This window comes from Kryptolebias marmoratus, linkage group LG20, assembly GCF_001649575.2.
Source record: "Kryptolebias marmoratus isolate JLee-2015 linkage group LG20, ASM164957v2, whole genome shotgun sequence".
NCBI lineage: Eukaryota > Metazoa > Chordata > Actinopteri > Cyprinodontiformes > Rivulidae > Kryptolebias > Kryptolebias marmoratus.
In genome coordinates, this window is record NC_051449.1 from 7,391,518 (window position 1) to 7,408,524 (window position 17,007).

General features: G+C 37.6%; 1 protein-coding gene across 3 annotated transcripts; it reads left to right on the plus strand.

Annotated features, from left to right (window-relative positions):
• The first annotated feature begins 456 nt into the window (after positions 1-456).
• On the plus strand, positions 457-16,201 carry rgs20 (regulator of G protein signaling 20). 3 transcript variants are annotated; one of them, XM_017411128.3, is made up of 5 exons: positions 457-963; positions 9,673-9,839; positions 12,221-12,295; positions 12,398-12,632; positions 13,671-16,201. In XM_017411128.3, the coding sequence occupies exons 1-5, from the start codon at positions 769-771 to the stop codon at positions 13,857-13,859; spliced, it is 861 nt and encodes a 286-aa protein (XP_017266617.1). In that variant the 5' UTR covers positions 457-768; the 3' UTR covers positions 13,860-16,201. The 3 variants fall into 3 exon arrangements, with proteins under 3 accessions (XP_017266617.1, XP_017266618.1, XP_017266619.1); XM_017411129.3 differs by lacking the exon at positions 457-963 and adding an exon at positions 7,528-7,675; XM_017411130.3 differs by lacking the exon at positions 457-963 and adding an exon at positions 8,134-8,313.
• Positions 16,202-17,007: the final 806 nt, after the last annotated feature.

A 17,007-nucleotide genomic window follows, 5' to 3' on the forward strand; every position in this document is an offset into this window, starting at 1 on the left:
CACTCATAAGGTATTTTTTTATTATGATACAATAAAAATTTGCATTGTGAAATATAACACTGAATAAAGAACTATTAGTAACTTTTCACAAACAAGAACATGACTCCTTAAAAAGATGCAATAAAACAGCTGATTTGATAATAATTTAAACATCTTAAAAAGCTTGCTGTGACTTTTACTTGTTTAAATTCAGCTTTTTTTTATCAAAGAACTGTCTGAATTTTGAGTCCTCGTGAGGATAATTTTAAGTCATCTGACTGCACAATGAAGAGATGTGATGTTTATCTGTCTGAACTGAAGGATCAAGTGCAAAATGTTGCAGGGCTCTTCAGTAAAATTCTCTATAAAACAGACTGGCACAGATGAATGTTTATTATAACACAGGAGAAATGATCACAGAGCATAAACAGTCGTGAATGACTCCACGCCTCTCACTGGTCCCCTTCTCTGTCCATCTAATTCAGACATTAAGACCTCCAGTCCTAATCTGGCCTAAGCTGGTGAGACATAGTAAAGCAGAGGAATCAGGACTGCATCCAGTGGGGACATTGTCCTAATCCCCTTCTGCCCTCTCCTTTGTAAACACTTGTTGCTTTGCAAGCGTCGCTGATGGTTTTCCCCTCTTTTTTCCCCGTCTCTCCGTCACAATGTCTTTCCGATCAGACAGTCCTGGGAAAACATATAAGAAAGGAATTGGAATGCGTGGACTTCGTATGATCTCAAACAGACTCGAGCGTCACGTGGCGAGTGAGGCTTCATGGACATAGCATGCCCTGTGCGAGTGTGGCAGCGGTGAGGCAGTGGGAGATCAGGCCCACGTCTGTGCTGCGGGGGATCAAACGCACCAGGGTCCTGATGTGGCAGTGGATACAGGGACTGGCCCGGGCTTGCAGGCAGAGTATGGGCTACCAAGTTAACTACAACACCCCATACCAGGAGGAACCGGAGACGGTGTGCCTTGAGGTATGAACATGTTCACTTCATACATGTTAACTCCAAGTACCAACCCCTTCATCATAAAGTTACTGATTTTGAGCAAGTTTCACGATTGAAATAAAGTTTCAGTTCAGGTAGGTAGCACTCTATCTGTTTAGTGCATTTTCATCATTTCAATTATATTTTGATTCCCATAAGCAAGAAATCTCTTGCTTATTAGTTGTAGCGCCAATAAAAAGACACAGAAAGCAGAATGATGCTGTTTAGTTGTTGCCTGCTTAAAACAGTTCCAGACTGGATTAAAATGGTCCCCGCACATCATTCATCTAACATTTATAATACAATAACTGCTGGCACTAAACAAAACATCTCTGATCTTACATTTCTTTCTTCTTACTAATAATAAATTGCTCTAGTCTTAGCTGGTTTTGCTTCACACTAAACCTCTATTTATGGAAGTACTTCCAGTCTAAACAAGGCTTAAGAAGATTAAAAGAAGAAGATGGTGCGCCTGGAAATAGTGCGATTTGAGTTCATTCTAAATAAAGCTATACGATCGAAGAAAATGCCCAGCAGCCAGCATTAACGTTCAAGCACAAGATTCAATAAGAGACGTCTAAGTAGTTGTGTTATGAAGACATGAAAAGGCTTACAAAAGAATTTCACTTGAAGTTTGAGAACGATTCCTGGTAAACGTATAATTAAAGACTTCCGACAGCATTCTCTAGTGAGGAGAGCTGTGTGGCTATTCAGAGACAGGAAGGGATTGGAGGAGAGCCTTATACAGCACAGGAACTGCAGTCAAATTTGATTGGGAGGTCAAAATCAAGAGGGAGCTCAGTCAGGTCATTAGCATACTTATATTATACACATTTTTGTGGTCAGAAACCTTACAGCTGTCTAACAACAACAAAAATTAATAAATATGCATAACCATGCAACACAGCTGTGACTTAACAAAAACCCTAGTTGTCTGGGAACATTCTGTACCTTTGTTAAGGTTAATGTATGAATGTAAGAAGTAAGTATCCAGGTCTGAATCAATGAGGACCTCTTTTCATAGCAGACATTTTAGCTTGTAATAGTGGGGAAAGCAGAAGTGTCCTTAATAACTCTAAGGAAGGCCCTTCATCTCTTCACAGGTGTTTTCACTCATTCTCTCTGATTAAACCTCTATTCACACTGATTTCAAGAGGCACTTTGACAGCAGATTACAAGTCATCATGGTCTGTGAGCAAAGTAAATGACAATGTTAATAGTTGTCTCACCTCGAACACATGCAATAAAAGTGCCTGGTGAGCCGGCGAACCGTCTTCCTTTCAGCTCAAACCCGAGACATTTAATTTCCATGGTCAGACCATGTTTATTTCAGGAGAATGGATGGCGTTTGCATTAAATGTGCTGTCTCAACTTTCATACTGATGATCGTTAACATCCAGCTTTTAATATCATGCAAATAATGCAATTAGCCAGGCAATCAGTTCATGGTTGTTGACTTATGTAAGCGTCTTGTCTTTGATGGAAGCTTGTTTTATTTTTTTAATAGCCCAGACAGAATTTTAGATACATTAATTGGCATATAAAAACAAAGCATCTCATTACTTTATTTTTTTCTTTGTAACAAAGAAAGTTGAACTGTTTTTTCAACTTGTACATTTTGACTAGAGAGCAACATTGTCTGGTGGACATTTGGAGATTTTTTTTAAGTCAGCTTCATTGATATGACTGTATATAGATGTTAGTATTCATACATTTATTTGAAACTAGGATCACCACCTTTCATGCCAGAATTTGAAACTAAAATCGTATTGTTACAGTCGTTTTGGTCAAACCTTGTAAATATTCACAGTTACATGCAATAATGAAATCTCGCAAGATGTGTTAGCACTCTGAGAATGTGTTGAAGATGGCTCTCAGCTACTACCACACCAAATTAACTTAATATTTGTCAAATTTAATGAGCTAAAACCATATTTGTGGTGGCTAAAGTTGATTGACTGTGGTGGCTATCTTGAATTGGTTTGACATCAAATGTTAATGAGTTCTAGATGTACAGATGATTAATTTAATTATGTTTTACTGAAATTTGTCCATTGGGTTGTGTGATATTTTGCTAACAGACAGACAGTGTTGACTCAAATAGTTAATGGCAATATTTTTTAACAAATATCTTGTGCACTCACAGTATTTGTTAGGGATCAGTGTCAGCTACCAACACACCAAATTTTCAGTCAATACCTGTATAATCGTTAAAGTTATAGCCATTATTTTGTTTTTTTTAAGCTCAATTGGCTGTGGCAGCCATTTTGAAATGGGTTGACTCCAAAAGTTAATCAGTTGTAGACATATATTCGATGATTACTTTCTGCAAGTTTTATTAAAATAAGTTCAGTGGTTCGTGTGATGTTTTGGTAAAATACAAACACATGCCCACACACACAGACAAAAACCCAACTTTCTGCCTTCGCCTTTCAGCTGCGTTCAGTAATTATCTCTGAGAACAAAATCCCAGGACAAACATAAAACCACAACATTCATTTAAAATGCCATGATGTTAGATTATATAAAGAAGATGATATGAAAAGACGTCACTTAGCATCTCAATTACCACATCAAAGGTTAGCAGCATTGAACTTGATATGTGTAATTGTACTAATCTGTAGAAGACTTCATATTCACTCAAAATCATTTTCCATTTATTATCAGTTTATTTTAAAAAAATGTACTTATGCAGAGCCTCAAGAGAACACCATCATCTGAATGTTCTTAGTTTTCAGAGCTTTCGTCAAATAAAACTTGTAAGTCTTTACTCATTGCGAGAGATCAGTAACTGCACTTAAAAACTAACAAATGCGACTTCCTGGAACAATTCTAGTCAAAAAAATTCCCTGTACTCTCAGTATGATGATGCGCACAAAGCTATAAAAATGTTTGTCTGCACTGTGTTTATTATTAATGATTGCATTAAATTGGAGAATCATTTTATGTGAAGACTCGCTGCCTTACGTTTTGTTTATGTGCCTTTGGAGTAAAAACAAAACAAAGCATGAATCTGTAACTTGAGTATGTTGATTTAGATGCTGATTGTGCAATATTAAACTGACTCTGGCGTTTACTGTATGAAGTGCGACTTGATCAACACACCTTGGGAAAACGAACATCCTGTAGTTTGTGTCGACTGAAGATTCTTCACCTTCAAAGTACCTCCATTGATGTATAAATGTTGTAGCCACGCCACCTCGCCACTTCCTTTATGCATATTGAGCTCCAGTGGTTGAACACAGACTGATTTCTCTCCTCCTTTAAGCTAGATGATGTTTAGAATCCTGTTAATCAGATACTGAAAAGATTTTATTCAGCTTACCATGCAACTCTGTTATCTATCTTGTCCTTGTGGCCTTGTGGGCTCAGATAAACTCCCACCTTCACTTGGCATTGTGCCCTCGGAGGGGAAACTGTGTATTCTTCTACTCATCCGTTGCTTTGTGTGTATCGGCCTCACAGACACTTTTTGTGGGTCTGCGTTGCATAACACGAGCACAAGGGGAGGCGTTAAATGAGCTGCTAAGGAGACTGGGGGATGAAGATGTGTGGATGATCTGGACTCTTCTCAGTTAAGCACTTTGGAAAAGCAATTATTTTGAGTGGGATGTAAATCTATTATTTGTCCCTGTTTTGACAAAATTAGAGAACTAAGTTAGTCTATATTTGACAGGTTTTCATTGACTCTGGTGAGATTGATTTTCACAGCATCAGGAGGCATCTTAACGGATAGAGAACAGCTTGAATGTGCTGGTGTAAATGAAGTAGATAGAAAGGTGTGTCACTCTGGGGTTTTGTGGAATGGGCAGGTACTGAGTGCACAGTGCCATCTTGTGATTATACAAAGCAAGACACAGGGTGGGCTTTCAAAGCAAAAGCATCTGATGGTTTCTAACAAATTACTGGGAAAAATTTGTGTGAGAACGTAAACCCCCATCTGTCGTTTTGTTTTGGAGTGGCCTTCACAAATATAAGCCTTTCTAATTATGTCAAATGGAAGAGGATTGTGATTTAATAAAAACATTGTAGCATTCAAAATTTGAGGCACATCATGTTTCCACAGATGATCGCGTTAGTGTTGTAGTTACAGCTACCTTCAGATGGCAGTGTTGTCTTCTGCATCATTACTGGCATTATTTTGTTCTTTTAAAGGGAGAAACAGTGCAGCAATTTCAGTTTTGTACATAATGTCTAGTGGAAGCCCAAACCCAATACAGGCTGGATTTTTAAATTAGACCAAAACAAAGAACAAATAGATTCATTTTTCATGTACGTATAAATACATACATGTACAGTATTGTGCAAAAGATATATACCACCCGTAATTTATTTAAACTTTGTTTTCACAAAGTAATTTTTGCCTTTTTAAAAGGCTCTTTTTCAGTCTTTTTGAAAGGTTTTTCTTTGGGATTTGGCTGCTTTTTCTCTCATGTTCTGTCTGGTACTTATACTCGACCATGACAGAATATTGTTCAGTTTGTGCTTAGAAAATACGAACGTGAACAATCTTCAAAAACATGATGCAGAATCCAAAGGATGCATCATTTATTTCAATTTAAAATGAGTTCTTTGCTAAGTTGTCTGTTATGTGTTGACACAGCTCTGATTTATCTCTTGAGTTTAGGAGCATTTTCCATTCTCTTAATGAGCCATAGAGGTCAGAGTTATGTGCCTTAACAAAACAAAATTAACAAACATTTTTCTAAAGTGTTCTAATACTGGACTGAAAATGAGTGAAAACACAATTGAAGTTCAAAGAAAAAACTTTTAAATATCATCAGAAAACCTGAAGCACTATTGATTAAGAAGTCTTTACATGAAGTCTGACATAAGGAATGACTCAAGACTTTTTCACAGTACTGTATGTTTTTCTTTTAAAGCTCATTTAAAGGTACTCATCGTAAAGTTATGAAGACTGGTAAAAAAAAAAAAACTAATTTAGTAGAAAGAACAAAATCTGCACAACATTTTTCTCATGCCAGTGGTTTACCTTGTCCTCAAATTAAATGTTTGTAAGCAAAATTTATAAACAGTTGCCAACAACCACATGCATTTGTTTACCTACAGAATAAACTGAAGTGACTGAAAATAGGTCAATATTGGTGATGTCCATGGAAGAGCCATTTAGGATGAATAAATCTGACATTTTTGATGTATTGGTACATATATACGCTCAGATTTGTTGAGTAAAGTATGCAGATAAAAGATAGGTTAGGTTGAAACAGTAAATTTTTCTTTTTTCCCATTTTAAGCAGCAGATTCACTTTTATTTCACGTCCTAAATGTATTGTCTGAGATTGTACGATTTACCGATTCCACCATATTTGTTTACCTACTCAGACTACATGCAGCCTAATTTAGGTCAATCATGGATCAGCCGGTCAAGCTAAGTGCTTTGTTTACACTGAGTGTGTACCTGCATTTCATAATTGCATTCAGTATAACTGAAAACTACTGGAGTAAAACTCTTCCAAACTTCATCATTTTATACAGTTCAACGAAACCTTTTTTTATTTTTACATTTGATTGTCGTACTTTGCAATGAGTACCATTTAAAAATAAAAAGGCCAGTTGAGCTTCAGTATTTTTTTCATCATATTTGAATTCATGATGTGCCTCCTGTGTTTAGCTGAATTCAGTGTTTCATTCTTTCATGTTTCCTGTTTCAGCACCACAGACAGCAACTTTAGGCAAAGACAGATTTACTGAGGTTCTGACCCACAAACCATGTTTTTCTTTATATATTTTACTAATTTTATTCATTTAAAGAGACCAAAAATTCTGAGGATAAAACTTTTGCTAGTTTTTATACTCCTGATTTAAGTTTCTGTTTTTTCTTTGTTAGAAATAAAACAAAAACTAGAGAAATTGTATGAATGCTGAATGAGTTTCCCGAAGAAGCTGAAACTGAGTTGTTAAAGCTCACAGAGCAAAACACCAAATAAAAGCTAAAATAAGCAGAACACTAGCTAAAGGGAAGCTAATACTAGCTGAATGCTAAAAGAAGCAAAAAACTAGCTAAAGGCCAGAAATACCAAAATGCCAGCTAAATGCTATAAGGAGTAAATGCTAACTAAAAGTAGCAAAACAATTGCTAAGAATTAAATGTGGCAAAAAGCTAACTAAAGAATAGAACTAGAAAAATGACAGCTAAAAGCTAAAAGTAGCAGAATGGTAGCTAAAAACCTAAAAGCAACATAATAAGATAAAACTAGAGCACATATGTTGAAGCAGGTTTTAAAGAGAGCAAAGCTTTGTAAGGAACTGAAGAGATCTCGGTGTATTTATATGAGGCATACATTTGTAAATTTTCATTTGAAAAGCCCAAACGTCACAAAACCCCAAAGTTATATCACCCATCTCCTGACTGAACTGAACGCTTTGACATGTGAATGGATAAAAATAGCACAAACAATGCATCAAAGTAGTTAGATCCCCCAAAAAACCGTATGAAACAAACAAAACCAGCAAAGCAATAAGAAATAGTTGGCTCCTAAATTCATTCAAACATGATAAAGGCAGCCCTGTGCCATACAGCAGGGCTTCACTCTGATCACTGAGCTACTACGAGTTGGAGGAGAGACGCATGCGTACTGACTTGAAGCAGCCGGTCGGAGGAGAAAAAAAGCCTTATGTTCCATCGGATGTAATCAAGGCAAAGAATTACCTCTTCTCGCTGTGCATACATGGTGAAATTGTAAGTACTGGTGGCAAACAAATGTGTGATTGCAGTGGCTATATGTGAGCGGAGCGTTTCAGGTCGTTTCCCGGCATTTTTATTATTATTTTAATGGCATGTCACAGTCTTTAGCTGGATCAGCGGGGCTTTGAACAGATCCAGGCTGTGTGTCTTTTCGGTGGTTGTCCAGGGCGATGAAGCTCCACGGTTCTTCATGGTGGCACCGACTCTCTCCACTGATGTGATGAGGAGCGACTGTATGTCTGCACTGGGGGAGGGGGGGGTTCTGCTGTTAAATCGCTCAGGAGCCATTTAATCCAGTTCACGTTTGTGCTGCAAACAGAACAGAATTCCCCCCCCCCCTCTTTAATAAATCAAATAAAATAAAAAAAAGGAGCAAACAGAAAGCCCCTCTTTCATTTAAGACTTATCACGATTTATTCTTTGAATGGATATACGACCACCCCCACCCCCCCATTTCATCGTCTGTAGCTGTTGAGTCAAACCAGAGCGTGGCAGCTTTGAGGCAACGCGTAAAAAGATGCCATTTGGCAAAGACGCGCACAATCCCAAGCCCGGTGCCAGCTCGGAACCAAAACCGCGGATCCATTTTAGAAATGACCAAATCGTTGGATGGGATGCGATCGAGCGATGCGGTGAGAGATTTGCGAGCTACGCCTCTTCCACCCCCTCCACCCTTCCCATGAATGTACCAGATCTTTACATTTTTATTTATGGCATCGTGTCTCGTGTCAGGTTGTAGCCGGATGATGCCGTGTGTGCGTCGGAAGCGACAGCTTTGTTACATAAAATGATGTGACAGGATTTGGCAGTGCCTGACCTGGTGATGACACATTTGTTAGAAGTCATTCTGTGAGCTTAGCCTGTCTGTTCATATTTAGCCCCCCCCCCCCGAAAAAAATAAATAAATAAATAAAAAATAAATAAAAAATCCAACACGGATTCTGATGAAAACGCCTCGAATTTAGACGCAGATCTACAATTTTATATATCCTCATGTGAATGATTTTGTATCCTGAGGGTGATAACAATGACAAGTTTAAATAAATCTATACTTCTATACTTACATGATTTCAATTACTCCTCTGCAGTCCTTCAAATGCATACCGAAATGGCATATTATTTCTAAAAAATTGGATCCAGGATTTTTAGCCCATAGCTTTAAAATTTATCATTTATGTTCACTTGAAATTAAAGGGCCGCCAATCCATGAAGGAATGCATATCCTTTCAGTGCAAGATGGCCGCCACAGCCATTACTCAGGAGATGTGTAAATGCTCTGTGTATGTGTTGACAATCGGCTACTAACCCATAAACTTTACCTCATTATCAGTAATTTTAAGTCAGTTATAGGCATTTGGCAAAAGCAGATTAGCTGTGGTGGCTAACTTGATTATTCAGTTGTAGATGTACATCCAATGATTACTTTTTGTGAGTTTCATTCAAATCCATCCAGTGGATCATGAGACATTTTGCCAACAGTACAGCACACATACACACACAGACACAAACACGTTCAAAAACATTATTGCTCCACCTTTACCTTCAGCGGCAGGTGAGAACTAGTGTGTGAAACCGCTCGTAGTTGGAGAAGAGATTAGCTGGAATTCACACTTTTTTTTTAGTTCTCTAAGAAAGAGAAAACAGCATTCCTTTGAAGCGGCATGCCAGCACATGAGCATCAGGTGCAACACACACGGAACAGACAGGTGTCAGATGTGAGAGTAATTTGAATGAATTGATTTTTTTTTCCTTGTGAAAATGTGGCAACATGGATTGATGGTCAGGATTTCACACTGCCATCACCTCTGCTGTCAGATCACAGCACACCCAATGCTGCCCCTTGCTATACTTGTTACGCTGGCAATGATTCCTATCACTAATGCATCGCAGGCCGAGAGCTTTTCTTACGAGATGAAATCTCAGTTACATACTATTCCTGACATCAACACTCTAAACTCATCGCCTCCCTCTCCCCTCTCCACTGTCTATAGCCCATGGGATCAGAGCGGATGGAGATGCGAAAGAGGCAGATGTCGGTGCAGCAGGAGTCGGCTGCGGGGGGAACTGCACCGGCCCAGCAGGACCAGCCGGGCCAGGCCAACCCGCGAGGCTCAAATGCGTGTTGCTTCTGCTGGTGCTGCTGCTGTAGCTGCTCCTGGTAGGTCTTCCTCCGCCGAGAGCTCGCTCGCTCACTGGGGCTCAGCATGGCCGACATTACTGCATGTAAGACAGCACAGCCTGAGCTACTGAGCCTCAACAGCAGGCCCTCAGCTTCTGTCTCACGCTCTCAACAGATTTGCATGTGAGCTGTGGATGTCAGTTTTGCAGCAGCCTTGTTATATTCACAGAAGCCCAAACGCCCCCCTCACTTACATATACGCTCTCTCTGTGGTTTAACAGACAGATCCGAATCAATCCAAAATCAGAAAATGTTAATCATATGTTTTAGAATGATTACATGTACTGATCAGATTTCACTCAGCTTCTCGTGTTGTGTTTACAGTTTGCCTGTAGAAACAGGACGTCAAGCTCCATCTTGCTGAGTCCTTGGACATGTGCATTGACAATCAAGTTGCCATGTACTATATTAAGGATTGTGATGCAGGCAGTGTAATCTGTGTAAATAGATGGTTTGTCGTGTACACTGTTTTTGTAGCAGATTACAACCCTAATTCTGAAAAAGTTGGGATATTGTGTAACAGGTAAATAAATGCAGAATGCAATGATTTTCAAACTGTTAAAACCCATATTTTATTCACAATGGAAGATAGTAAACTTACCAAATGTTGAAACTTAGAAATTTAGAAATTTTATCTCAATAAATTCAAGCTAAGGCCTTGTTTACCACTGTGAAGCATCCCCTCTTTTCTGAACAACAGTCTAGGAACTGAGGAGAGCAGCTGCTGGAGTTTTTGGAGAGGAATGTTGTCTCATGTTTGTCTGATATTGGATTCTAGCTGTTCAAATGTCCTGGGTCTTCTTAGCTTTTTTTTTTTTTTTTTTTTTTTTTTTTTTGCTGGATGGGAACATATATTGTCCTAAAACCTGAATACACTTTTCTGTATTGATGGTGCCTTCCCAGATGTGTAATCAGCCCATGCCATAGGCACTAATGCATCCTCATACCGTCAGAGAGGAAAGCTTTTGAACTGTTCGCTGAGAACAGACCATAAGGCCCCTCTCCTCTTTAGTACAGAGGACGTGGCATCCGTTGTTTCCAAAATTAATTTCAAATTTCATTCGTCTGATTATAGAACAGTTTTCCACTTTGTTTCAATCCATTCTAAATGAGCTCTGGCCCAGAAAAGACGACAGCATTACTGGATGGTGTTCACATATGGCTTCATCTTTGCATGATAGAGCTTTAACCAGCATTTGTGACTGGTACAGTGAGCTGTGTTTACAGACAATGATTTGTGGAAGTGTTCCTGAGCCCATGCAGTGATGTCCAGAACAGAATCAGAACTGTTTTTAATGCAGCACTGACGACTCGGAGATCAGGGGCAGCCAATTTTGACTTTCAGCCTTGTCCTTTAAGCTGAAAGATTTCTCCAGATTCTTGAATTTTTTAAAATTTTATTACAAACTGTGTATAATGAGATATTCAAATTTTTCACTAATTTATAATTGAGCAACATTGTTCTGAAATTATTTCACTATTTTTAGATACATCTGGTGAACCTCCACACAGCTTTACTTCTGAGAAATTCAATTTCTCTAAAATGCTCTTTTTATACCCAGTCCTCCTACTGACCTGTTACCAAAAAAAAACTTTTCATTGAAAAATGCTCTTCCAGCTGTTTCTTATTCAAACCACTTACTTTTACAGCCTTTTGTTGCCCCTGTGCCAACTTTTCTGAGATGTGTTGCTGCCATAAAAAATTAAAAGTTACCTAATATTTTCCAGAAAATGGTACACCTTCTTAGTTTATACATTTGATATGTTTATTATGTTCCTTTGTGAATAAAAAATGGATTTATGAGTTTTGAAAATCATTGCATTATGTTTTTATTTACTTTTTACACAATGTCCCCACTTTTTTGGAATTGGGGTTGTACAAATGAATTCTCTAATGCTACCACTTTTTTTGGGGTGGGTGGAGATGTGGACAGGTGCAAAAACACCAATATTCTTCACTGAAATTTGAAAATTTGCTGCTTTTCTTTGCCATGTATTATTGTCAAGTAGTCAAGATGTTCAGCACGTTGAGTTCATCTTGTTGGGCTTCTGTTCTCCTTTTTTCCAAGAATCCGAAAAATATATAAATTTTAAAACGCAGTCTGGAAGAACATTCCCATTTGCTGCCCTCCTGTGAATTTCCACCCTACTTAAACTTGCACAAGGCAGTGACATAACATATATGTTCCAAATTCAGACGTTTGATACAAAATGTAATGTAAGCTAAATGATAAAGTAACTGAAGAAAATGCAGTATGTCACACTGATTATGAGCAACATAAAATAAAAAATATATACATAATGGGCAGATAGTTAAAATCTTGGGTTTTCTGCAGTTTATTTCTCTTTTTTTCCAATAGGAATGAAGACCAGGATGATAGGAATCGAAAGGCATCATATGACATCAAGGAAGGGACCTCAGACTGTGAAGACTGGTCAGCTCAGTTCACTGCATATAGATGCCTCATATATTATAAACTCCTTCAGTTTTTCCAGTTTTAAAGTCACTCACTCGAGTGTTCTCATTTCCTATGCAGTCCTAAGCCCACGTTGGAGGATGTGCGCTCATGGGGGCAGTCGTTCGATAAGTTGATGTGTTGTGCAGCGGGGAGGAACTCTTTTCGACAGTTTCTTCGCACCGAGTTCAGCGAGGAGAACATGCTCTTCTGGCTCGCCTGTGACGAGTTTAGCAAAGAGACCAACAAAAGTGTGATAGAGGAGAAGGCCCGGGTCATCTACGAGGATTACATCTCAATTCTCTCACCTAAAGAGGTGTGACAGTTTTCATTTCTATTCATTTTTAATAATTTTGATGAATACAGAGTTAGATAAATTTATCAATATCACTTTTAGGTTTGTATGGAAATCGTAAAGCTTTAGCCCAGATGCTTTAGCTTTCCCTAAAGTAGGAACGTATAGCAACACTCTTTTCAAAACTACCAAAATTATTCTAAAATTAGAACTCCTAAGAACTTGTTAATTAAGACATTGTTTTCCTATTTTTATTTTAAACCTAAATTGAACTTTTGTTGGTGGGTTGTGAAACAAATCAGATAAATTCAGAGTTGCGTAGCATTTTCTAGGCAACTCATGAATGGTTCAGCTAACTTGAGGTAGCCAAACAAGGGACAGTTTTTTATTGTTTATTGAACTCTACATGAGCAAATATTAAACTTTTACTCTATTGCATGACACCGTTTGATTTGCCTGTCTGTTTTTTTGTTTATTTTTAGCTGAACATCATCTGCAGCTGTATGTGTGCTGAGCGTAGACACGCTGAATGTTTTTTGTGTGTGTGTATAAACCAATGGTGCTGAGGCTGCTGAATGTATCAGTTCACAAGGAGTTGAGTAAAGTTTTGAACTTACTGGACGCGCTGATTAGGCGGACTGAAACATTCGCAACCTCAGCGCTATCGGCATACACACGGTCCGCACACATACATACAATGGGGTTAAAACAGATATTCGGTTAAGAAAACAGTAACAAACTAAACAGTGTCATGCAACAGTGTAGAGGTTTAATATTAGCTAATTCTTTCAAAGCAGTGTTTGAGAAAGAGTTGTTTTTATAAGCCTAAAAATGCTAAAGGGACCTAGTTTGGCTAGCCATTAGCCTAGTCTGAATAAAGAAACACTTTTGCCCTTTTCTCCACACTTTGTGAGTGATGTCTTGGTTGATAACATACTAACTACTGATGACTGTTTGACAAAGCATCTCTTCAACGCTCACCAGACTATCCCTTTAAGATGGTGTCCTCTGACCTGTTGCATACTGTTCGTCCTAATGGTGTATTTGCTCTACTTCCAGGTGAGCCTTGACTCCCGTGTGCGTGAGGCCATTAACAGGAACATGCCTGAGCCCACCTTGCACACGTTCGACGACGCCCAGTTGCAGATCTACACACTAATGCAAAGAGACTCGTATCCCCGCTACTTGAACTCCCCAGCCTACAAAAACCTGCTCAACACCCTGTCAGAGCAGTCCCCCGAATCTTAGGGTGGTGACAACCTGTGATCTTTTAACTTTCTCTTACCCTCCTCAATCCATACCCCCCACCCCCCCTTTTTAAAATTTTTTGTTTTCTTTGTATGTTCAGTGTAGGATTATATGAGCCAGGCTTCGGGCCCGGCCCCTCCCAGGGATCTCAGAGCTATTGTGATCTGCACCTGACCGAAGACACTCAGGTCTCAAAAAATCTCCCGAGGGCTCGACATCACACTCACTGCTACAGATCAACATAGCAAAACACTCCAAAGGAAAATGAATACACTTTATTCTGTTTTCTTTTTCTTTCTTTTGATAGAAATAATCTATTTTATTTGTGTTCAGAGTTTTTTAATGATCTGTTGTTTTTGTATGATTGTTTGTGGGGGGGGATGATTCCTACTGTAGAATATATATATTTATGAGTTTGTAAATAGTTGAAATCAAATTGTGGATATTTTATGTGGAAACGCCTGGTTCTATTTACTGCGTATGAAAATCAAAGCTCAAGTCAAAGCTACATGTTAGCTCTACTTGCAGGCAGCTTTGTGGGGTACTGTTTAATCTACCTTGGTTTTTACCTTTTTTTTTTCTCTCTCTCTTTATTTCTTACCTAACCTCACATTTCAGCACCTGTGGCAGCGGCTTGGCAACTCCAGTTCACGTAGAACCCATGTGTGATTGAAAATACTGTTAAGTGTGATGAAATTATGATAGCTCTTGAAACGGGGCACGACTTGTTTACATAAGAAAGACAAATTAGTAATGGAAGAGCAGTTTAACTTTTATTATTAAGTCTTAATTGCCTATTTAAGACAAGATTTGTGTTATAAATGTGACATCTCATAGATTTATTACCGGTGTGACATGCAAACCCAAGTAACTGTATATAAACCAGAGAAAGTATTTTTTGTTTATTATTAATTCTTCAAGTACAAAGAAGTAGAAAATATATTTAAATTGATTAATGGGATAAACATTACTGCACTGTCAGAAAACAAAGTTGAAAAAGACTTTAATTTATATTTTATTTTATGGGTCTGCAATTTTTCAGTACTTTTCAAGGATTTTCCTGAAAAGAGATGTGTCTTTGGGTACTAAACATGGCAAAATCAGAACTGCATGTGTTTTTATTTATTTTTTCATTTAACTGTTTATGATTTCTGTTAGCAGAAACTTGTACTTGCGACCCCACTTCGTTGTGTGGTCACATGAATGGGACCACTCTTCTTCCTGTCAGAAATCACATGAGGGTATCCCACAAACTGTCACATGTTTGTTTTTGTTCTCCATTTACACTCAAATGTTCATTGTAGACACATTTATTTAACTTGTTGAAGGAGTTCTAGCTTTTGGGAAGCAATTAACCAATTAAGCAGAGAAGCAGCAATTACTTTTCTACTTTAGCAATAATTACAACTAAAGCTTTTTTTTCTGAAAACATGAAAGAAAGTAATGAGAAATTACAGACCTGTTAAATAAAGCATGCCATTAGAGTTTTATCCTAAATAATTTATATATATATATAAAGAGAGAGAGACAGAGATAAATAATTCTGATCAGAACTGATAGCTGGGTCAGGACAGGTTAGCAGAAACACCAAAGCTACCAGGTAAACTGTGTTTATATGTGTAATGAGAGCATTTCCATTCACTAAAATTGGAGTTGCCAAGTGTTAAATACTTTCAGTATATAGGTTTTTTTAATTACTTTGTTGCCTCACAAACGTGTCACTCAAAGACAAGATCCTCGCATGGGGAAGTGCCTTGACATTCAACTTTCTGACATCTTTCTCATGGGCAGCGGTTGTTTTCTGACCCTTGCCATAAAGGTGGTTACTGGAGCCAGTTTACTGGAAACCGTCCCTCTCATTGGCCAACTTATCACGTGTATTTTGTCTTGATTCCTTAGTCGTGAGTACATCGGTTTATGTCAGATGATGGTGATAACGGCACGTCTTTTTTTTTTTCTTTTGCTGAAGACAGATCAGTGGATAGGGCTGATTGATCAGAACTTCTTGCCAACTTGTGTGCATCACGGTGGCACTTGTCTTAGAGTTAATTTTAACTTAATATGTGCAATTTGAGCTGATGGGTACACTGCGCAGGTCAACTTCAAAACACAATCTAAGCCAATGGTTTGGAGTGATGCCTATAAATGTTGGTTTTTCTTCTGTTTACTATATGAAATGTGTTATTTTGCTCTGGGTTTACTCAAGAATACATTTATATATTAAAAAATACAAATAATGTGAATGTTTACAGTATATGGTTTAGATTTTCTTTTCTGCTACTCCAAGAAAATAATGACTTGTGGGCATTTTAATTAAGATAAAATAAAGCACAATAATTTTACTTATTCTGGAGTGACCTCATCATTAAACACAATTACTGTAGTTTGCCTGGGAAATCTAATGGCAATTTTCATCTAAGTTACTGTAGATAAAATAATAAATACATATATGTATATTTGCATTCATCATCTGAAAGTTTTCAGTGCAGAGTGATGTTAGATTGAAATATAGTTAGACTCCGTTTTTGATCAGTTTGATATTTTCATGGAGCAAATCTTAGTTTGGTCCTTTAAAATCTCCAGACAAATGGTAATATTTAGTGTTAGATAACACAGATGTGTTGTGACACCTCAGGGTTGGTGAAAAAAAACAAAAGAAAACGAAAAAATGCTGATAAATCTTGCTTAATGCAGATAAACTTCAGCATGAATGATACATATAAAGTTACAGCATTGGTTATAATGACTCCCGTTTAATTTTTAAGATCAAGCATTTAAATAGATTTGGAAATTTCCTCCAAATTAAAATATTCTTTGAAAAAAACATCTGCAGACATTCTTACTGTTTTATACATAAAACACAAGAACTGAGGCACTGTTGAGTCATTCATTTTTATATTTCATTTAGATAACAAACATAAATTTGTTTTTTTTTATAAAAATGCCTGTACTTTTTTTTAAAACCTTATTTATTTTTAGTTGATGTTCAATAACTTCAGACATTTATTCTGATTTTTATTCATGTTTGAACATGAAAGACAAAAATTGTGCTGGAGTTCATTTCAGTCAGAATTAAGAGGTTTTTGTTATGATTTAGTTCCAATTATTAAGATGGAAAGCTCACTTAGAAAAATCTGTATGATCAAAT

Excerpts from the sequence above, each read along its gene's own strand:
- rgs20 (XM_017411128.3), top strand. The coding sequence starts at position 769 with ATGCCCTGTGCGAGTGTGGCAGCGGTGAGGCAGTGGGAGATCAGGCCC. Across the intron at positions 964-9,672 it reads CGGAGACGGTGTGCCTTGAG|CCCATGGGATCAGAGCGGAT; the intron begins GTATGAACATGT and ends CACTGTCTATAG. Across the intron at positions 9,840-12,220 it reads TGCTGCTGTAGCTGCTCCTG|GAATGAAGACCAGGATGATA; the intron begins GTAGGTCTTCCT and ends TTTTTCCAATAG.